A 23,956-nucleotide genomic window follows, 5' to 3' on the forward strand; every position below is an offset into this window, starting at 1 on the left:
TGAATCTTCATATTTGTTGCTGCTTTAACGTCCCTTCTTGAGACATTAAAGGCTCTTTCTATTCTATTCTCCTGATAACTGAAAGACAAAGTAACATTTCAAAAGGTCCTGACTTGAACCTGTGCTGAGAGCTGAAAATTAGGGTGAAAGCAGGTTTTACAACCTCAAACACTCTTCACAAAATATAAATACCAGCTTAAACATGCAGAAAGCTGCTCAGGAGCTGCTATGGCAATATAGAGTTTTTCAATGTTTTTTTTACCAAAATTTTTTGTCATTTTTTAAATATATATATAATGTGAACTTAAAAAATCAAAACTGATTTTTGATTTTGTCTTTTGAGAGACACCTGTGTCATTTTAAGAATGTAAAACAACGTTTTGGTTGAATATAAAATATTGCAAATTTGCCAGAGATGTGAATCGGTTTGAGCTGAACTGCATCTCTGATAAAGTTCTACTTAAATAAACGTCACATCCAGGTGGAGTAACAAGAAAACCCGATTCACTTTGGAAAAGAAATAACACTTAAAATCAAGTGAAAAGTTTTGTTTATCATCTTTACATTTGGTCATGGTGTTTAATTTATTTATTTTTAACAGTAGTTTAGAAGATCGGCTCTACCCAGTTTATCATCATATTTGTTTTTTCTCAAAATGCAAACATGTTTTCTTCAATTTGCTTAATTTTTCACATTTCAATGGAATATCATCACATGTAGTGAGTGGTTTCCTAAAAGCAGCAGCTAAGCTTGGACATTTTCAGGTCCGCTTGCCCCTCCAGAGGTCATAAAGGAGTGCTGTGTGTGTGCGTGTGTGTGCTTGTGTTTCCCACAGGGTTGGTTCAGTCCCGGCCAGGTGTTTGTCTTGGATGAATATTGTGCCCGCTACGGCGTCAGAGGCTGCCATCGGCACTTATGTTACCTTAGTGATCTGCTGGAGAGGGCCGAGAATGGAGCCATGATTGACCCCACGCTGCTTCACTACAGCTATGCTTTCTGTGCCTCCCACGTACATGGAAACAGGTAAAGATCAAACTGCCTGCAGGTAGGGTTTTTTTCCCCCTAGTGCTACAAATTGATCCTGGAGAAATGAATTATCCTAGTGGTATCTTTAAAAAAAACAAAAAAACAAGTGCTTGACCACATCCCAAAGAATCTGGAGTAAAAAGTCAGACTTGAAAGCTTCCACAGCAGAGCGCGAATTGTTTCTTTAACAACTGAATGCTTTATTAAGCAATCTCATGATTTCTGTTAAAAATCATGAGAACAAATTTGATGTTTTGTTTTTTTATTATTAGAAAATTGCTAGCATTGTTGATTGCAGTGAAAGTTAATGAGGGTTTTGAGTTTTGGTTCTTTTTAAAACACACCGTTCCTATTTTCAACACAACTTTCCATGCATATTGTCATTTCTTGCATCTGCTTTCATATTTTATTTTTAAGTCTTTGTTTTTTACATTTTTGTGTTCGTTTTGCCTGCATGCTCACGTCTCTGCTTTATCTTGTCTCTCCTCTCCCACATAACCTCTTACCACATTTACAAAATGACTTCCCTTTCACCGTTCCCTGAACCCTTAACCACTACCTCCTAACCGCACTTAGTCAACTTGTGTCTGAATTAATAAACCGGCCGATATGTCAGGCCGAACTCGAACATGCTCTGATCCCCTCCAACCCTGATGCCCCCATTCAAACCATAAAAAGAGAGCTCAAAATTATGGAGTTCATAAAGAAAAAGGACTTCAGAGCCGCGGTTCTCCCAGGACCTGGAAGGTAAGCGGCTTCATCACGTAGAGGCTACTTTACACAACCGCAGTCAAGTCCCAAATGTTGTTTTGTTTCTGTAGATTAACATAGATAGCATACAAGGCAAATGTACAAACTCAAGTTTGAGAGGAATAAATATTAACCAGTTCAAGTTCAAACAAATGGGAAGAGGTAGACATGTCTGGCAAATGTATTCTCACCCCTAGAACTTCGTTCAGATTCTGAGTCGTTGTTGTATCGCTCCTTCAGCTTTATATATTTAGAAACTGACTTTTGTTCTTTCCAAACTAGCTAATTTTCAATCTAACTGGATGGAGAGCATCAGTTTTTAACCCTTGCCATTGGTTCCCAGTTGGATTTAGGTCTGGACTTTGACTGAACCATTTTAACATATTACTAACCTCCAAGCAAACTCATTAGATTTTACTGTATAAACTGTTTAAGCTCCATTTGAACTCTGGCAAGCTTTCCCATCCCTGATAAAGAAAGATTCTTGGAGAGCAGGCTGGTCTCACTGTACAGTTTCTTCTGACAGTAATGACTTCCACCGGGTTTCATTTTGGGGGTGTTAAACTGAAAGGGTTAAATACTTATGCGTGCGATGCTTCAGATTTATTTTTTTTTCTTTTGGAAAAAACATTGACAACCATCGTAGTACCATTTAAAAAAAAGAAAGTTTCTACCTCACAGTTGCCGCATTAGATAGTCGATCACCCTAGTCCTGATTTTTTCGCAAACCTATCACTGATGTTTTGACATTAAAGACATAAATAGTCTTTAATGTCTAATTTTATTTATTTATCTTAAAATTAACAAAGATAAATAAATAGAAACATAAATACACCATAAATAAAACAGGGACGACATTTTCCAACTCAAACCCAATTCTTCTGCTGCGCTCCATTTGGGGAAAACGTCCGAGCTAAGCGGCGTATCTAAATAGAATCAATATTCAGCTGGACAAAAGTCAAATCCTGACACTTTAGCGGGGGCAGGGGGCCGGCCGAGTTCATCTCGGTGTGTGCCAGCACCTCCAGGCTCGGGTGAATGAGTAGTGGTGGTGAAATGGATGAGGTGTGTGCACAGTAGCACACATATCAGCGCTGGCAGCTGGGACACTGGCCCGTCACACATGACGGCTTGTCAACCTGTCACGTCCCGACCTCCAGGCACCGTCGCTGGACTTGGCAGAGCAGGTCTCTGCTTGATGTGTGTAGAAGTGGACTTCAGTATGTGGCGTATGAATTTGAACTCAACAGTTATGTAGGTAATGTCATAATATTCACATCATATACATTATCCGTAAGTAGGAATGGGTAGATGGATGGATAATCAATCATCAATCAATTAAGTTTATTTGTAAAGTGCATTTCAGTAACAAGGCAGTTCAAAGTGAGTTCCATTAGGGCTGTCAAACTCATATTCATTTTGGGCTGAAACAAGATCGTGAATGTTCTTAAAGGGCCGGTTGTGCCGGAATGCGTTGATGAAACATGTTTAACAGGTAAAATATAAATAAATTCTTACATTTTTTCAGTCACTCCAGGATTTCGCATTTGTCTTTGTGATTTTTTTGCAGTAAAACAGTGTTTGTGGTAGTTATTTAGAAATATTTGTGCTTACATATGATGGTAAATTCGAGTTTTTATTACTCGCCTTATCATTGCGGACTATAACTTGACATTAAGTGAGGCTGAGGCAGCTTGTATAGTGGAAGTAAGAAATACTGCCACCTGCAGGTGGGAGTAAACTGTCACTTACATCCAATGGTTTTCACAATGTTTGCGAGAAATTGGCAATGAACTCACAATTATGGACTAGAGCAAAAAAAAAATGCAGGTATTTGTTGATTTGGCGTGAATTTCCACAATATTTCGCAAGAAAGTGGAGGAACTGATTGATGCAATATGCAAGTAAACAGATAAAAACTGTTTTGTATTGATTGATAAAACAATATTTAAGCACACTGTTATCTTGATGGTTCTGTTTATGTGTCTCTTTAGAGTCTGAAGGGCCACATAAAAAGCAATGTTGGGCCGGATTTGGCCCTGGGGCCTTAAGTTTGACACATGTGCTTTACATCATAAATACACAAAAAAAGTCATGGAACACACAGTCAACAATTGAAACTTTGACATATTGTCAAATTCCATCATTAAACATCAGAATGTTTCATTTATTATGTTTCAAAAGCAACTCTGAACAGGTGAGCTTTTAGTTTACATTTAAAGGAACTCAGTGTTTCGGCTGTTTTGCCGTTTTTCGGAAGCTTGTTCCAGATTTGTGTTGCATAGAAGCTGAATGCTTCTTCTCCATGTTTGGTTCTGGTTCTAGGAAATGCAGAACCAGAACCAGAAGACCTGAGAGATCTGGAAGGTTGCTACGACAACAGCATAATGACAAAACGTGATGTTGCCTACAGAGCAGTAAAAAGCTAGCTTTGTCTTTACCACTGACGGCTCACTTTCTCGCTGTCATCGTTTGAGCAGTGAGGTCAGCAGGTCAGACAAAACACGAGGGGGAAAAAAACCAGAGCCATGCAGGAGTTTAATTAGTGTGAAATCTCCTTCTTCTTTCTTTTATAGTGACAAGAAAGATGTTTTTTTTTATTTTTCTTATCCTGATCCTGGAGACATTTTTATTTTGCTAATAACGTCCACTCGTTTTGTTTGATTCTCATTCATATTGAACCAACATTATTACCAGACTGTAAACAAAGCCCAGCGTCGAAAACGAGCGGACCTAACCATCCGAAAGATTTTAAGGAGCGGACCAAAAAGTGGCACCTCTCCGAGTCTTAACGCAGCTCCCTTGCAGCGGATGCTTCCTCGTTGTCCACTGAAATGACATGTGAGGGAAGGGGGGTGTCATGTCCTCTGCTTCTCATCGTACTGTCATTGCCAACAGTCCGACGCCTGCTCTGTCACATGCACTCTGCTCACAGCCCACTCAGACACAACCGTGTCACAAACGATAGACGTGCTACAAGACTCGTGGAAACTTTAGATTATGTTGCGCCAACGGATCTGTGTTAAAAAATCATAAATGAGAAGAATACCATCCAAAACACAATGTTTCACAGATGTGTGTACATTACACTGCAAAAACACAAAATCTTACCAAGTACTTTCTAGTGCAAATATTTTGGTACAAAAAAACTAAGTTGCCAGTAACTTTTCAGTGAACTATAGGAGCTTGTTTTAAGTCAATTATTTCTTAGTATTGATAAAAAAAATGTTCTATTTCCATTGTCAGATTATGTCACTTACAACATGGGAAAAATGTCTTGTTGTAAGTGAAATAATCTGCCAATAGAACTGGCACTTTAAAAAAAAAAATCAATATTAATGAATTATTGACTTAAAACAAGCTGCTGTATCTTGCTGAAAATTTACTTCTAAGTTAGTTTTTCTTATTTTAAATGTACTAAGATATTTGTACTAAAAATTAGAAAACATCCACTTGCTAAGATGTTGTGTTTTTGCAGTGCATACCTTCACACACTATATGCCAGACAGCTGAGTAGGGCCGTTTTTGTGGGCAGGTGTTTATATCTTGATAATTTCTAGGAATTTTTATTTTATTCAAAAGAAAGAGACTCAGTTTTACTGTGTTTTAAAAACTATTTTAATAGACTAGAAGCTGGAAGGAAGAAGACTGTAAAGATTGTTTTCTGCAGCCACTCATAAGCAGAGAAGAATAAAGCAAGCTCAGCAAGCAGATCGGCTTTTGTACCACAGGTCATCCATTATAAGATCCAAACTTTATTTCCTTTGGATTACCTTCCAATAGAAAAAGTGTTTGGTCAACCTCAGCTGAAGTCCAGTTACGAAAGAAGCTTAGCAAACACCAGCAATGGCCTCAGTAATTAATGAAATACTTAAAACTAAATCAGCCTATCACAGACTTTTTTACCTCTTGGATTTTCCTTTTCATTTTTAACGTTTCAGAAAGCCATCACCCCTCCCACACACACCTCCCTTTCCAATACTGTATTTGTATAGACCAACTGAGAAGGACATAACATAACCAATCATCTAACGTAATGTGTCGGGAACTCCTTGCATGCTGCTCCACATTTTTGAAGCAGCTCAGCATGAGCCTCCCCCTCTGGTCTCGCGCCATCCACATGCTAGTAGGAGTCAGACCGAATTACTGCTGATCCTGTGACACTTTGCTTTTCCTGTCACTCTGAAATGTTCTCACCTTTCCTCTGCTTTGACTGTCAAGTTACAAAAAGAAATCAATTCAGCTGTTTAATTTTTCCATTTTTAGCTGAATGGTTTACCTGTGCTTGTTTGGTAGATTATCCTGCTTGTCTGGTCTTTGGATGACATCTTTAGACTTTCTACATTATGTTAATGGCACATGAATGGATATTTTCTTGAAGCCTGTGCTGTTATATTTATGCTTCCTTTGTTGTGCAGTATATTAGTATATTATATTGTTGGTACTCTCTGTGGTCTACTCGTTGTCATTCTCGTTGTAATCGTCTGTCAGACCCGATGGGATCGGCACAGTGACTGTGGAGGAAAAGGAGCGTTTTGAAGAAATCAAAGAGAGACTACGAGTGCTTCTGGAGAACCAGATTACACATTTCAGGTAGAAATCGGATCAAAGACAACATGTCAAGACTTTGAAAGCGTTGAGAATATTTGAGGTTTTGAAAATAAAAAAATGAACTCATTCTTTTGTTAGATACTGTTTTCCATTTGGACGACCAGAGGGAGCACTAAAAGCAACTCTGTCCTTGCTTGAAAGGGTACGTCATATTTTACAAACACTAAAATATTTGCTAAGACATATACAGTATATATGTTGTACTGATCTAGAGAATTTGCTTTTGGTCCTCATATGAAAGTTCTCTGTTCTCTAATTGTTTGCATGTTTTGGCCACATTGCTCTAATAGTTTTATTGTGCTTATTTCTGACTCTTCTTGAAATTCTAGCTTTCTCCTTAGTTTTCCAGTTCTGGAGTGTCTCTGGTTGTCTAAATACAGAGTTCTGGCACATTTTCATCCACTTTATGACAAGTAATCATGGAAAGAGTTGAGCTGCTAAAAGCTGAAAGAATGTTGAGAGTAAAATATTTTTTCTTCCTGGAAGACTAGAGCTATACAGACAGACAGAAACTATTAACAAAGCAAGTGTGAAAGAGCCTCCATTGAATTGTGTTGTATTTTTATCAGAACATATTTTCTGTGTTCAGAATTTTCCATTCATACTGCTGGTCAGCTGTTTCTCAAGAGGACATAAAATGTTAGATTTATAAGCTTAAATAAATCAAGACAACATTGTTGCTGTTTATTTGAACCACTTTACTATATTTTGACTCAAAGAACCATAATCTCACTGGCAACTATAACTTTTTTTAGACTCATGTGGGGATAGTTTTGTGTTTCTGTGTGTAGGATGGGCCACTATTATTGTATATTTGGGTCTGGATAGATTGTTTTGTCATGTCCAGTTAAATAGGGGAAAAATAATTAAAAATAACCACATGGAAATCCTCTAATGCAGTCAAACTTTCTTAGCAGGGGAAAATGTCATTACTTTAAAGAACATTACTTTTGTAATTCAACTTTATTTACATGCATTTGCTTTGTATTTATGAGAAAAAAAAAGTGAACACATGTAACTATGTTGCAATCTTTATTTTGGGAAGGTTCTGATGAAAGATGTTGTGACACCGGTCCCACAAGAAGATGTCAAGGCTGTGATCAGGAAGTGTCTGGAACAGGCCGCCATAGTCAACTACCAACGCCTGTCAGAGTATGCAAAACTGGAAGGTACATTGAGGCTCCGTCACCGTTTGTGTTGAAGTGACAATACAACACGGAAATGTTCTAATTGTTGTTGTAAAGGTTTAAAATAAGAGTTCAGAGTCCAAATCCTTCTTGATCGCAGAGGATGAGTTGACTGAACTCCAGTGATGATGTTGGAAGCCATGTCATCAACTGGTTCTGGTCCACTGGATCAGTACACTGATCCACCAGGACATTCTAGAGCCGTTCACGCTGCTTTAGTTAGTTTCATTAACAGACAAACTCCCTCTTATTGAGGCCAAGAAATCTAAATATGTTAGCTATTTAATACAAAAGTCTGCATTGAAGTAAAAATGCATTCAATACCGTTTCTTTGCTAACTGTGTTTCTGCCTCTTTCAGCAGAATTGCATTCTGCCTACATATCCCAGTTTGTTCCTTCTTGTATCTAAAGTCATAATCCTTCTGCTAGTTTTCTCTGCCTCCTCTTTCCGTCTTTGTATTCCTTTCATACTGTTTGTTTTTTTTGTTTTTTTTTAGTATTTTTAGACCCAAACAGCAAAAGAGCTGCTGAAGCCTATATTGTAACTTGAATGTTTATTTTATTTTTTATAAAAAGTTAATTGGCCATTTGGCTTCCTTAGGCCCGTCACAATAAATCAATTAATTGCATGATAAATAATAACTCCATAATTTTCATTTGCTTGATTTTATTCTCCCTTTTTTTTTTTTTTACCAAAAACTGAACAATGATTTGTTTTTGTCTCAACTAGTCCTTTTTTTTTTAAAGATAATTTTGTTTACAGAGACTTCATAATTTATTTTATTTGTTGTTTCTGTTGTTTTCTTTATTTTTGATATCTTAAGGGTCCTCCAGTTCCACTGTTTAAATGTTTATTAGAATGTAAAGTTTATTGATCTTTGAGAATGTGCTCTTGCATTTTTATGTCATTATTATTATTATTATTATTATTATTATATTACTTCAAAATGTTTTCAAAACAGCAATGCTATCGTATATCGCAATAAGTTTTGGGGCAATTTATCGTCCGTCAAAATTTGTTATCGCAACAGGCCTAGGAGTCCTAAGCAAAATCTCATCAAACTTCACGAAACCGAGGCGACATCATGGACGCAGAGCTGAACTTTTACAACCAAATAAAGTCTATTAACAAAGCAACCTGGTACCACCAGAATAAAGGGCTTCATATCAAAAACATTAGGGTGCATTCAGACCAACCCAGGATCAGAGTCCTGAATCAAACTCTAATCCGTTTGTCTAGAAAGTCTGATTTTTTGGGGAGGTCTGAATGCAAATTTGAATTCCAAGACGGACTGAAAAAGCGAACTCCGATCCGCCTAAAAACCTAGGTCTCGGTCCGGTTGAAATGGACTCTAAAACGATAGAAAACCTGTCAGGTCTTTCTGCGTGCCGACACAGAAAGCGAGGAAAAGCAGAATATAAATGGCTTAAAATTGTTTTACTGTTTATCAGCTTAAATCCCTATTGCTGTGGACCTTTAATAAATGACAAAAACGGGACTAATTGCCTCGTTTGTTTGCACATTTAATCATCAAATAGGATGACATATTTCATATGTCCCATATATACAGTATATGAGTCACGGTTTGTTACATTTGACATATTAATAAAATTAACAGCAGCAATTATGTAATTATTCACCAATATAAAAGAGCAATTTACTTAGTCCTCCCTTGCATCTTGATAGAAACCAAACTGTTTATAGATTTATATCAAAGGAGAATACTTACAAACATCAGCAATTTTCTCAGCTTTAATCTAAGCCACATTTATAGAAATCGGGTAAGAAATAAAGGCGCTCCGATCATTTTGTGACAGATTCCTGCTCATCCTTCATTGGAGCAGCCTGGTTTGGTGGGCAGACTCACCGCGTAGCAATGGCGCCTGCAGGAGCAACGCTAGCTTTAGCGGCTAACAGGCGATGTCCAAACCAGTAATGTATATGAATGAAGAAATCCTACAACCGCTAAAATCTGACACCGCTCCGTTTTTGTTTACCTTTTTGTGAAGAAGGAAGTTGCGCCGGCCTTCTTAAGAGGTTTTGTGTCGATTTCTTCAGTAGATCTTGGTGCTGCGCCCCCACAGGCGACGGGGGGGAACAGGTTTTCAGTACGTTTTAGTCGTTTGACAGTGCAGTGTGAATGCGAACTAGAGTTCTGAAAATGCAACAAATGTTGTCATTTTAGTCCCCAATCGAACTAAGTCTACCAGACTATCCGGTCTGAATGCACCCTTATTTTCATTAGATGATTGTAATGGCAAAACACAGAAATCTTAATCCTGAGGTCTTTCTTTTTGATTTAGTTGCTCTTGCCATTTTTAGACCAATATTCAGTCACTTCTTAGAATGAAATCACATCTTTTAAAAAAAGTGTCTAATCACCGGTATGAGCATGTTTCATGATTTAATTTGAGGAAAGGAAGAAATTTTTACACATTTTGGAATAAGACTGTAACACAACAACATGTGGGAAAAAGAGAAGCTGGATGCACTGTATGTTACTGAGCATGTCTACCTGGTTACAGTATATTTACAGACAAATTAAAGAAATTTGATATTCTGAGGCCAGACCCTCTGAATTACAAGGTGAGTTTTTTTGTCCCCTACTTGACAGTTTTGTACAAGATAAATTTTGCGTTGTTATACAGATGCACGTTTATAGCTAGGTATTCTCGTACTCAAATAGAAGGACATTATATGAATAACATGCGTTTCCCTTACTAACTACATTACCTAGTAAGTCAAACAGTATTCCACAACTATCATTCTGGTATTTTAACATCACGCAGTATTCCCCTGAGCCACCGGTCTTTCCTATGCTCATCCTCTCTGACCTTGGCCTCTTGCATGCCTTGGTATCCTTCCTCTGTTTGTAGGGAAAAAAAGAGAGATGTATGAGCATCCTGTCTTCTGCTTGGCGTCTCAAGTGATGGATTTAACTATTCGTGAGTATCTTTCACTTCTTCCCTGCTTCGTTTCGCCTTCCTATGGATTCTTGTATTGTTCCCGTTTTAGACAGTGTGTGCCAACCATCTCTTTTTTTTTTTTAATGCTGACTAGCATCTTTTGGTTTGATTGTACTCTGTTTATTAAGACTAACTTGTGATATTCTCTAGATTATGTTCCAAGTGTCCTACAGCAATTTTTCCACAACTGTCAAAAGTGCTTTATGGATTTCTTTACTTACTTACTTGCTTTATCTGTGTTGGCTGTCCTGCCTCCCATTTTCTGTCTGTCTGCGACTTGAATGCATTTTTACTTTGCTTTCGTGTAAATTGTTTCAAGTGTTAAAGCCGTAGCAACAGCAAATCTAAACAACGGTTTTGGACATTTTTTAGGCCTCATTTTGTTGACACAAACAACTATGTTTATGTGTAGAACTTCAACTAGACATTACATCCGGATAATAGTTGCAAATACCTGAAATTACACATACCTGCACATACCTGAAATAAAAAATCATGTGTTTAATTTTCTTGTTGTTAATATTTAGAATGACGCCTTAAAAATAAACCTGCGGGTAGTAGGTTAAACATTTTTAAAAGTCTGTGTAAAATTGGCATTTATTGATGTATGTCTTCCTCCTTATTTTGCCTATGCTATATGTACTTAATGTTCATGTCTTCTCTCTTACCCTGATCCTGATAACCCCCCCATTCTCATTCCTCCTCTTCTCCATCCTGGCGACCTGCTCTCTTAATTTACCTCACACCTAGTAGAGAAATCTCAGAAAAAAGCAAAGGATCAAGGTGATGTCCTAAACGTAACCTTATCTAGTGCATCACTCAGAAAACCTCGATCTCACAAACCTCTTATATTCTCAGTGTGGAGAGAAAAGTCAAGATAAATATGCTGATCAGCTTTTTGCAAAAGTTAGAAGCTAAAGTATCAGTAGAAGTCTTACTAATGTCATAGCGAAGCTTCACAATAATAGGTACTGTGATGGAAAAAGAAACTAAAGGATCAAATTCATTTGTTTTTAACTGAAAGAGAAACTTTTAACAACATGTCCGACTGCAAAACAGCAGTGGCGCAAGGTATCATTTCAAAGCATTTTAGCATTTCCGGACAGAACCTGATAAAGATTACAGCTCGCTTCAGCTAAAGGTGCTAGCTATGTAATTTAAAATCAAAATAATTTTTGATCTCCATTAGTTATATTAACTATTATAACTAATAATATAACCTGTTTGTCAAACAGGTCGACAAACAATCCTTACACACCTGAACAATAATAAGCTATCTTTGCAGCCAGCTTCCTGTCTGTTGCTGCACTTCCTTAGCAATAGATGGCCCAAATGGCAGAATGCATCCTGACAGCCATACCACAAGGGTGTGTATTTGGTCACCTGCTATTTTCATTTTTCCATACATGACTGTTTATAACAGCAATATCACTGTCACTTGATGGTGGTACTGCCATCATATGTTTTTCTTTTTTAAGAAAACTTGTGAATCAGCCTCAAAACTGTAGTTCAGTGGGTTAATTAATATAAAACGACTTTGGAAGCCGAAGGTAAATGGATGAGACCCACCGTATTTGACTTGAATCTAATAATCTCCCATCAAATGTTTCTTTATGCACTCTTTGTCTGAAAGTAGGCTGAGCAGCCTGGTTATTGTGTATTCTTCCTCTGAATGATCATCCAACCAAATTACTTCAGTCTCAAATAATTCAATTTTTACTTTTAGAGTCCTGGCGTGCCTTTTATGCCTGCTAACTTCACTGTCCCATTGTAAGTGATAAAACTTAACTTGCTCTTCTGATATATGAGCATAATGGATGAAGTGGAAGCACTTTGATTTGTATTATGGTGTTTCTGCCTCAAATTCCATTATCTGCCTTATATACCTTATCAAAATCATCTGCATTTTAACACTTTTAAACTCATTCTCATCCTTATACCATGGCCTTTTACGTACAGATTTGTAAATCTACTCTGACTTACAAACACCGGTTAGTGGAACTTGTCATAAGTTGATTCCACAAGACTCTGTCAAACAAGAAGTTAGATTATTTTCTGGCCATAGTATAAATACACCTCTCACTGAACACAATGAAGGTGTGGAGGTCAAGTTTTCATTCAGTGTAGCCTGCAGTGATGAGCCAACATATTATGACCATTGTGGAGTAACACACTTGTTTGTCAGGATTTTGGAAACGTGTCAACATGAAACTGTCAATAAGCTGATTTTGAAAATAAATCATAATTAACCAGACTTCCACCAGTGTTATGAGATGGTCATCATCATCTTTCTCTGAATGGTCACAATGTTTTGGCTCATGTATTTATACATTTATTGTGAAATGTAAGTTTAACAGACACATTGTAACTTAGAACCTCTGGATAAAATCAGAAGATGACAACATTACTGCATGATAAATGTTCAGTGTTGCTGCTTATGTCCCTCGTCATGTCCATGCTTTTATTAGATGATGTCATCACTGTTCTGTAAAGGTACAACTCCTCATATATAGCTATGTATCTACAGAGAGATTGATGTAGATAGATAGATAGATAGATAGATAGATAGATAGATAGATAGATAGATAGCGAGGTAGAGAGACAGCTTTCTTTTACATCCAAAACTAACACAGTTTTGGTGGTGTTAAACATGCATTGTGTGTGACTTTGGACAATGACCTTTAACCAAGGCAAATATGAATTGGTTTTAAATTGTACTTAAATGCCTAATCTCTGAGATGGAAGTCAATGTTCAGTGTTGTGCTCTGATTCCAGTTATAGTAAGAGGATATTTTATTCTTTCTTTTACTCAACCTGTTGTAAAACATGTATATATACTAAAAACTTTTTAGCGTACATACATGTTTTGAATCAATTTAAGGCCAAATATGAGCCACTTGCGAGACAGAAGTTAAATCCAAATTCTTGAGTGACTGAAACTTATGGATCTAATGTGTAATCAATTTAACAGCATGCATGGTACTTCCTTTAGTTCATTAGGACACTTAGGTTGCATGCAAACATTATCCAAAATGCCGTGCCCCAGGTGGGGGAAAAAAGGTGATTGTTGATTTTTAACCCCTGTGCTTCAGAAAACGTAGGCCGTTTAGTCACCCCTGCCAAAAAGCTGGAGGACACTATCCGTTTGTCTGAGCTGGTTATCGAGGTGCTTCAGCAGAATGAGGAACACCATGCTGAGGTCAGTGTGCTGTTAAGCATCTTCACACACACACGCACACACTCAGTGTATTCACAGCTCCCTAAAATATGTCTTTTAGCTACTGATTTGTGTAAGGCCTGCAAGTACGATTATTATTAATAATGAAGACGTCTAAGCCAAGGAGATATTCAAACCAAAAACTGCTCACACTCTAACAATGGAGTCATAATAGTATAAGGTCAATAATAACAACATTTGCAGTAACTGACCTTGGAGCACGTTAAACTGAAAGGAGATGCATGTTAGTGTGTTAGCGTGTTAGCTTCATAGACCTATCATTTCATATGCCTAGCTCTTTAATTATTTTTAGGCTTTTTTTGCGTACTATGAAAGAAAATGTATTTACTTCCTTTCTGCTTTTTATTTCAATTGTTTACTTGGTCTGCACATTGCATATATTGAGCAGGGAAAAGAGGTATGTAATTCAGCGTATTATCTCTGACCCTCTGTCCTGATCCCTCCAGGCCCTCCGCATGCACATAATGATACAGTTGTTGTTGCAGAGGATCCATTATGCTTACCACATATCCACTGCTAGCCAAGTGCTTGTACCGGTACTTTGTATGCTAAAGCTGCATACAGAAGGACTGACAAGCACTTCAGCAGAGTTGAAAACAGACCTTTGCCCTGAGAAAACCAAAAAAAATGTCAGAGTTGTCTGTTGCTGTTATTTATTTTCAAGAATTTACCCTAAATCATTCCTTAATATGCCGGCCTGTTTCCTACTTCCTGTAGCAAGCTAACTATAAAGAAAAAGGCACAGGAATAAAGTTCCTGTTGTTGAACTAGACAAGAAATGTGAGGCCTGCTTTCTATTGCCTGACACCACACCTCCAATTTCGCTCATTTTTTTGATATCCGTCTTCAATTTTACTCATGTTTACAACCCCCCTCCTCCTTGCCGCTTATGTAACCATTTGTTTAATTATCATTAGTGGATTGAAATAAAATGATCTTTCAAACAATGTCTAGTAAAACTTGAAACCCCCCAAACAGAAGGCTAAATCTTTTCCTAAACGTTTTGGTAAAAGTGGATAAAAATTTTTAAAAAAAGGAAGGCTTTTCAGTTAGGAAATCTGTGGACAAACAAAGGTGGCGTCAACAGATACTCCAAATCAAAATACAGTACCACGTAATAGTTCTTCAATCCAAAGTATCTCAAATTAGCATTTCCCTATGTTTGGATATCTTGTAAAAGTATTTAGGCACAAATTTGTCATGTAACAAATATTCATCAAGTTTTTGCAATTTTGAAACAAAAACCTTTTAACGGCCTCAAAACTTTCATTTAATTACCATAAAGAAGTTTTAAGGTTTTCTATTTTAAAAAATATTTTTCTGCAAGTCCAATTCATCTTCCTCTCATTTATCTATTATGTTTATGACGCTTTAAGGCCACCTTCATAGCGAATATAGAAAAAGCTCTACTGCTAGACATTTATGCAGCAATGCGTGTGCAATGCAAAGTATGTGTAGAAACTGCATTTTTCATAACCCCGCTGAGCATTTCATCCAGATGTTCTCTTTTTTTAACTTATTGCCACCTTTGTATGTTTAAATAACTGAATATACTGCACATGAAACTCATTCAAGTCAGATCAAGTCGTCATCAGACGCTGTTACATGAGTGGCAACGACTTGTCCCTCTCTTCCCAACTTTTCCCACATCAAGTATTCGCTGCAAGTAGCTGCTATGGCAAGTGCATGAGCCCCTCATCCCCCTCTACCTCTCCCACCACAATGAGTGCCATAGAAACTAGTGGGTACATTCACATTACAGTGCTAACAGCTTGATGTGAACACCACGGATCCTCAGAAGTCTGTCCTACGAGGCTCAGCAAGAGCAGCGGTGCATGGACAATATTGTATTTTCGATGTGCATGAGAGTAGCGGGGCTGCCAACACCTGCTCCACTGCACCTATTTGATTAAGAGATGTGTGTGCGGCACGCCTCGCTGGCTCCTTTCTTCCGACCGACTAAGTGAAGGAGCTGTGGGTAAGTGTTTAAGTAGCTCCCTACCATGCTTGTGAAGGAGCTTCTGCTGTTCCCTCAGCGGGCCTTGAGGAAAGCATGTCGATCTCTGTGCCAAAAAAACTGTTGTTTGCACCCCAAGTTGTGAAGAAGCCTCCTCTTGAGATCCCACAATAAATTCTTTATTTTCAGCAACTTAATTCCACCTGGTAATAAGTAAAAGAGAGAGCCAAGAGTCATTCCAGCAGATCAGTGAGGTTACATTTTATCGTTAGTTTTTTATTTAAGATTTTAGCAAGCGCATATTAATAGAGATTCACTTTCGCTGATTATAGTTATACATATTTTCCTCATTCTCAACTTTATGTTTTCCCTTTGCTTTTTGGACTCTTGTCTGTCAATGTGTGAAGGCCTTTGCGTGGTGGTCGGACCTGATGGTGGAGCATGCCGAGACCTTCCTGTGTCTTTACTCGGCCGACATGGATGCAGCCCTTGAAATCCAGCCGCCTGACAGCTGGGACAGTTTCCCGCTTTTCCAGCTGCTCAACGACTTCCTGAGAGTGGATTGTGAGTGACTTAGAAATTAACAACAATCCCATGCGGACACAATGAAATGTATTTCTAATTAAGGTCGAACTGTGAGATGAACTCGTGTAGTTACGCATTTTTGTTTTTTCAACCTGTAGATGTAGTTTGGCGAGGGTAGGCGGCATGTTGAGCCCATAAGTGAGCTACTTCATTCAAGCAATTAACTTGTTTGTATGTAGAGGGAGCGACTGCACAGATGCCACTTGAATCATATTTTGCGTTGCCAGATTGCAGAGACAGATGGGTCAGAGTTTTACTAAACTCTGAACTGTGTGTGCGCACTCTGCATGGAATATGGAGGCTGGTGGTTGTAACGCTAAATCCTTTCCAGTTAAGTCAACACATGTAAGAAGCAGACTGACATTTTTGTTTTACAGAGGCGTTAATTACATGTAGAGTCACTTTGATTCTCTGAGCATTATATTTAATTGAGGTTTTATAAATGCAAAATATGACATCATCTATATTACTCATGAAATGATTTTTCCAGCCTCGTTGTTACTGTAAACTTATATAAGCTTCAACAACAAAACAGTTGATTCTACGTCAAATCATAGTTATTTTACTTCCTGCCTTAGTCGAAAAGGACACATAATAATGTTAGGTTATGTTCACACTGAAGGCTTTAATTCTCATTTCCGATTTCTTTTTTGTGAAATCTTATCTTTTGTTTTTGCCGTGGTTGTTTTCATTTCCAAAGATATGCAACTACTATAAGATCTCCCGTGTGAACTGCAAGTGACCTGGAACTGTTCTGCATGCGCAGTAGGGGGCGCAATAACGTCACACATACAGGGCGTGTTCAGTGTTTTACCAACCGCCACAAAAAACGTGAACGGTTATGGTGGAGCGCATCTCACGATTTTAAAATTGTCCGACTGGAGGCGGCACGTTAGCAAGGTAATCCTCATTACTGTTCGGCATGGTTGTTGTTTTTCCGCATATCAGGAGGCAGAATGGTGACGTTTGTCGAGTGTCAATGACGCTCAGGTCAGATGAATGCAACCTGGCCATTCAGGTCACATTTGAAAAGATCAGATGCGTATATGTCCAAGTGGCCTGGATCACAGTGGAAAAAATCTGTCATGAAAAGATCAGATACAGGTTGCATTAAGGCAAAAAAAAACAATTCACTTCATCCTGAAGTGAATCGGGTCACTTCAGGATGTAGTGTGAATGTAACCTTTGATAGAACTAGATAGAATGCTGAGACCTCTCAGTATTGCTCATGCATTGGATTTCAATACTTATTAATAGATTACATTTTTCACTAAAGTTCCACCAGGTGTTTGCTAATTGGTGCTGCCACTAGTTTGGAGGAACTGAGTGGAGAGGCGGGGACGGGGCAGGGCTGAAAGGGGAATGCTCGGCTGGAGACTTTAACTCTAAGCTTTGGGTAAACATGCGGGGCTTTGTATGAGCAAGCGCCTAGGCACCCCCGAATGGTTGCCATGGGAGATTGAAGGATTTCTCAAATATGGACCAAAGAATCGAAGCAACAATCCATGTATGTTTTTGATGAGGGAATAACATATCAATAATTTACGAAATGCCTCCGCTTTAATGCTCTGGATGTTGTGGGGCTGGAGGTACTCCTGTGTAAAGAGGGGGACCGCAGAGTGTGTTCTAGTTGCAGGGGGAGTCAGACTCTTAAGGAATGAATTTAAGGCTATTGGCTAGCAGACAAACTTCATACAGATACTGGAATAATCACAAACACTTAGAATTTAATAAAACAAAATAGCTCAACCTTACAGTCATATTACTCAAGTCAAAAAGCCTCTACAACTAAGCTATCAAACTCTAGTTGTGTTTTTGTTTAATAGAAAAGTAACAGTGATGCTGATCTTTCTTACCTTGAGGTTCAACAATTGTAGAACCTATCAAAGAGCATCTTTTTTTTTTCTTTCAATGTAAACATATTTAAAGGTCTTTAAAAAGAATTAATGTTTTCATAGATTGTACAAAACCTTTACACACAATGCCCAGAGTCTTGGGCTGCCAAATTTCTTAAACATTAACTCTAATTATAGCAGCCTGCTTGTCTCTGTTGTGATCTTTTTCTTCAGTACTCTAACCAGCACCCAGCAATGTCCTTGTTTTATGCTGCCTTGTGTAACCACGTCCATTGCTATGCACTTCAGTTGCTACTTTCACACAGCTGAAAATGTGAAGGAAAATCAGGAGGAGGCCAATTTAATAACACTAACAAGTGAGCATAACAAGCTATTTGCAGTCTTTTCAGTTACGCCGAATAAGTGGACGATGCTTCGCCTTCTCCTTGACTCCCGGCTGGCAAACTAAAAAGGGGACACATTCCCAAGGGACAATTAGCACCTTCTAGATTGAGTCCACATTGTGAACACTGAAGTGTATCCTTTACAGGGCTGCAGACTGCTCCTCAGTGTTCCTGCAGGCAAGAGTATGCAGTTCATTAAAGAGATGACTTACCTGCAGCAACCAGAATCAAGTTTTGACCACAACCTCAGACCCCATCCCCCCAAAAAAGCACACAAACATGCACACACTACAGACATACAACATGGCTAGTAGGTTAAAAATCAGGAAGTAAGTCTGCTTAATCCTCTGATTGTTACTCAATCAGAGTAATAAACAATACATCTTCAACTAAACCCCATTTTGTCAGAAACCCCATGGCCAACTGGAAGAATTTTCTTCCACTTGGAAGAAGACTGAAGCGGAGCTTTTTGGCCATCAGACGAGACGATATTGTTGCCGAATGCCAAAGGCTGCTCATCACCACAAACAGATCATCCTGCCTGTGAAGCATTGTGGTGGAAGCATCGTGCTTTTTGGTGATTCTTCTCTGCAGAAGGCCCAGGAAGGTTTGTGATCGTGGGCGACAAAATAAACGCAGCAAAATCTAGAGAAATCCTAGAGCTCAATTTGTTTCCATCTGCCAGAGAACTACAACTTCAGAGGACATTTATTTTCTAGCCAGATGACGACCCGAAGCATCCAGCTGAAGCTACACAGACTTCAAGAAGAGAAGGTGGATGTTCTGGAGTGGTGTACTCAAAGCCCAGACCTCAGTCCAGTAAAGAATTTGAAGCAGGACTTAAAGAATGCTGTTCACAGCCAATCCCCACCAACCTGACAGAACTGGAACAGTTTTTCAAGGAAGATTGGAATAAAATTACAGCGTCCAGATATTCAAGCCTGGCTGAGATCGTTCTACACACACACACACTCTGCTGGGATTGCAGCCAAAGGTGCATCAACTGAATCCTGAAGAAAGGACATTATGTGGAAATATTGAAACAACATCCAAGCTCTCATCCAGGAAGTTAAAGGTTGGGCACAAATGAATCTTCCCAATGCACAATAGTCCTAAGCATAAAATCAAAGTGGTTACAAAATGCCCATTTGTGGGGCAGATCTGAAAAAGTTGTGCGTGAGTGAAGCAGCAAACCAACCTGACTTGATTCTCTTGTGAGAATCTTGTGGTAGAAAATCCAAAACGTTTGACCCAAGTCATACAGTTCAAAGGTGATGGTATGAAATACTGAGGAAAGACATACAAACTTCTAATCTTGATGACAATAATGAATTCATCGTTGTTATATTCTCTCTATAAATATTGTGGCATTTATTGAATAGAAATATTTTAGATAATTCCAACTGACCTGAAACAGGAGAAGTTTGGTCAATGTCAGACAGTGAGGATTAAAAGGTTTATGGGTCTTTGTAGTGGGTGCATATGAACTTCTGGTGTCACCCGCATTGATAGAGGATTTAGGTTATTGCTGAATCAATAAAGTAACACCTGGTTACACCATTGACAGGTTATCATTATTGGCTTTATAACATTTAAAATGCTAGAATGATTAAGTTATTGGCGATTACTTCATTATGTGTTGTCATAGACCCTTAAAACAGGGTGTTCATTATCAGTACATATTATACCATATTGGTATAAATCCCAGCAGAAGCTCTAACTGCCCAGATAGAGTAACTAGACGCATGAGTAAAATATATTATAGCAGGGACATCTTTACCGCAGAAGGTCATCTGTTCTGTTGCCCCACAGCGGTGCACTTATGCAGTAGTAAATAACCATAGAACTAGACAGGCGCCAAAGTCGGGCTGCCATTTGAGGAGTTAATGAGGTCTAAAGCAGTGGTAGCTTCGCCGTGGCGAACCCTGCAAGCACACTCCTGGATACAACACATCAAAGTGGACAGCAGCCGCTCAAGTGGCTAATTTGGAGTGTGGCAATGAGGGAACACAACAAACATTGCACCTACTGTGTATCATCGACCTTGACTCAAATGCCAACACACAAACGCACAAACACATGCTCAGAGGGAGAGAGAAAAACAAAGAGGGAGAAGGAGAGAAAAAGCAGACACTGCATGGAGCCGTGAGGCATCACATTAGCACACACTGGCCTCCATTTTATCTCCTGTGGTCTTTGTCAGTGTTGCCTTTTTACCAGTTGGGAGTCAGCTGAGACTGGGGGAAATGTTTGTGATGTGTTGGATTTAGAAACACCCCAAGACTCTGACCTTTTGTTTGTCAAGAATGGGGGGTCGGGGAGGGAGAAGAAATGTTTCATTTGTAGTAATGGAATAAAAAAGAATATCAGTTTTCCCCAAAATGTAGCTGTAAATTACATGCAAGATGAAACTTGTTTTTTTTCACCGATGCATCTAAAATAAATAACTGGAAATCTTGACTGAATAACTCTTCCCTGCATATGTTTCCAAAAGAAAACATATGCAGTGTATAATAATAATAATAATAATAATAATAATAATAATAATAATAATAATACATTTTATTTGAAGGTGTCTTTCAAAGCACTCAAGGTCACCGAGCATCAAATACAGAAGAACTAGTGACAGAAAGAAATGACTTTAAACAGAATAAGCAAGTTTGGAGAAGTGAGGTTTAAGCTTAGACCTAAATTAAGACATAGAATCAGAATTAGAGGTGAGCTGTGGAAGAGAGGCTCAGAAGATCAGTGAGGTACACAGGTGCCAAGTTGTGGAGAGCTTTGAAGGTGAGAAGGAGATTCTTGAAGTCGATGCGGTATTTTATGGGTAACCAGTGAAGACGTGTTCCTTCAAAGTAGTTCTGGTGATTATATTGTGCTTGATGTCATCTGCGCACGAAGAAACATGCTTGACACGTTATTTCTCTTCTCGGGTTCGGTCTTACAGACAACCTGTGCAACGGGAAGTTCCATAAACACCTCCAGGACCTGTACGCCCCTCTGGTGGTGCGATACGTGGACCTGATGGAGTCGTCCATCGCTCAGTCCATCCACAGAGGCTTTGAAAGAGAGTGCTGGGAACCAGTAAAGTAAGCATTCACACTTTTTTCTTTTATCTTCTCTTGTACTAAGGAGGCTTTTTGTAGAATTACCTACATGTGGCTTATTTCATACAGTTGAGTCCAAAATAATACCAGCGTGTTGGAATCAGTTTTATAGCTTTTATTTTTTACTAGATATGTGAAAATGAACGTGTTAATCCTGGATTAACTCAAATTCCTTTTAACAGCAGGATTATTTCCTTCACTTGTTGCATTTCCCTCCTGTCCACCTCACGTCCTTTTCCACACTGCACTGTGCGCCACTCACAGCGGAGAGAGACAGAGACAGGGACCCCAAAATTATTTCACTGTTGTAGACAGGAAAAAAAATAATCGCACCAAAGCAATCATTTTGTGTGGTCAATGCTAAACTTCTATGAACATCTGAGAATCATGAAAAATAATATATGCATCAAGCAAATACAACATGAGAAAGCAGCACAAAAATAACATTTATGCTAACACCACTTTACAGGATGAGTCCTAGTTCTGCATTATTATTATTACATTTCATTCATTTCACTTTTTTGTTTCCCTTTTTTAGTCCCACTTTAAATCTGTTACCTATATTAATATCACCCCATTATATGTAAAACATAATCTTGTATGTTTTACATATGTATGTGGATAAAAATACTTGTGGAGATTATTTGGAGAATTCTGTACCTTTATACATTTTTCTGTAGAATGGTCATATTTGGTACTGTTGCATTTCTAATAAAAATCTCTAGTGTGTGTTTGCAGGCTGTCTTTCAAAGGAGAAGCAGATTCTCATGGTTTCTCACCTCAGTTTGACCTTTGATAGCTTTTTTTTTGTCTTTTGAAAGTTGTTCATTGGAATCAACTTTTGTGGTTACTTTTATATTTTCTACCCTGATTACTAGATTACTTCAAATGTAAGAATTGCGGATTTTGTTTTTTTACTGTATTTTCTGACTCACAAGCCTTTGTAAGCACTACTCCCTGGGGTAGGGTGGCGAGCGTCTTTCCAGGGGTGACCATGGCACCCCCTTGGGGGCGCCACTGCCCAAGAGAATCACCGGACAATGGGGTGCCTGTGGCTCTCTATCACCATCAGAATGTGACTGCATACTGATGAGGTCATTCAGTCATTTGACTCGGTCGTGTTGGCCAAGTTTGGCCAAGAAAACTTATATCAACGCTTGGTGAGAGCTTGCCAAAAGCCATGTGTGAGAATGCATGATCAAGTGGAAGAAAGTTCTTATAACTGATGAGAGAAAACATGTAGCTTTTTGACCGTCAGACAAGATGTGATGACAGCATCATGCTCTAGGGATACGTCTTTGCAGCAGTACCCTGGATGGCTTGTAAAAGTAGAAGGTAAAATGAGCAATAAAATATTGGGCAGTCCAAGAGGACAGTTTGTTTCCATCGGCCAGAAAACAACTGTTTCAGACACAAGACACAACAATCCAGCAACTGCAGCTTCCTTCGTCTTACTGCATCCATCATGTTATTCGAAGACAGCATGGTGGATATTTAAACTCTAAGCTTCATCAAAAAGAAAAGTTTTAAGTCTATTTGTATACGTAGACAGGTTGTCTGCCTCATGGACTGGAACTGGGAACTGCTTCCGGAGGAGAGGAGTCTGATGAGTGAGGCTATGCTCACACAGCAGGCAAATCCGACTCAAATATGCTTTTTTTGCCCATATCTTCAGTTCAGACTGACTTTTTCAGGCAGGCTGAACAACCCAATTCCAATCTCTTCACCCCCCAAAAAATACGATCTGTGCCACTTCTACATATGGAACTAAATCAGATACATATCCAATAATTTAAAAAATCCCTGCTGTCTGAACAGTCATCTCACACGGTGCCATTTGTGAGGTATGCATCATAGTTCTGCATAATCCTGATGCAGTAAATCAGGACATCAACAATGGCTAAAAATTAGGATTATGAAATTATGAAAGATATCTTTGTCACAAAAGTTGATCATATCAGAGTCAGACGTCTCCTGGTTCTGGCTACACATCCAAACAGTCTTCCCTACAGTCAATGCTCCACAAAACACCATCGCTGCTTGTGCTTTCTTTTTTACCAGCTTCCTTCGTCTTGCTCTGATCTTGTGACGATGACGTTGGCTGCTAAAAAACTTTAGAGCCGATCTATAGACAGCTCCATCCATTATTACTTTTCTAAACAGTGCACTGTTGTGTGGCTTCTACGTTTTTCTTCTGCGCACAGGTCGCTGAGTCGCTGTGGGGTTGTAAACCGTTTACACAGAAGTCCGATTGCACTTGGGTTTAATTAGTAGTATGAATGACCATAC

At 38.6% G+C, this 23,956-nt stretch overlaps 1 protein-coding gene across 4 annotated transcripts in view; it reads left to right on the forward strand.

Moving 5' to 3' along the window:
* Window positions 1-23,956, forward strand: part of cadpsa (Ca2+-dependent activator protein for secretion a) — a 102,091-nt gene that overhangs the window by 42,980 nt on the left and 35,155 nt on the right. Inside the window, exons 13-21 of one of the 4 annotated variants that reach the window (XM_032550049.1) lie at window positions 836-1,023; window positions 6,268-6,369; window positions 6,466-6,529; window positions 7,433-7,556; window positions 10,452-10,520; window positions 13,634-13,740; window positions 14,168-14,176; window positions 16,144-16,300; window positions 21,508-21,649. In XM_032550049.1, the coding sequence (XP_032405940.1) occupies window positions 836-1,023; window positions 6,268-6,369; window positions 6,466-6,529; window positions 7,433-7,556; window positions 10,452-10,520; window positions 13,634-13,740; window positions 14,168-14,176; window positions 16,144-16,300; window positions 21,508-21,649 (962 nt within the window). The remainder of the gene's footprint in view (window positions 1-835; window positions 1,024-6,267; window positions 6,370-6,465; window positions 6,530-7,432; window positions 7,557-10,451; window positions 10,521-13,633; window positions 13,741-14,167; window positions 14,177-16,143; window positions 16,301-21,507; window positions 21,650-23,956) is intronic. The other 3 variants (XM_032550051.1, XM_032550050.1, XM_032550052.1) reach the window with 3 other exon arrangements.

Source organism: Xiphophorus hellerii, chromosome 20 (genome assembly GCF_003331165.1).
Source record: "Xiphophorus hellerii strain 12219 chromosome 20, Xiphophorus_hellerii-4.1, whole genome shotgun sequence".
NCBI classification, from domain to species: domain Eukaryota; kingdom Metazoa; phylum Chordata; class Actinopteri; order Cyprinodontiformes; family Poeciliidae; genus Xiphophorus; species Xiphophorus hellerii.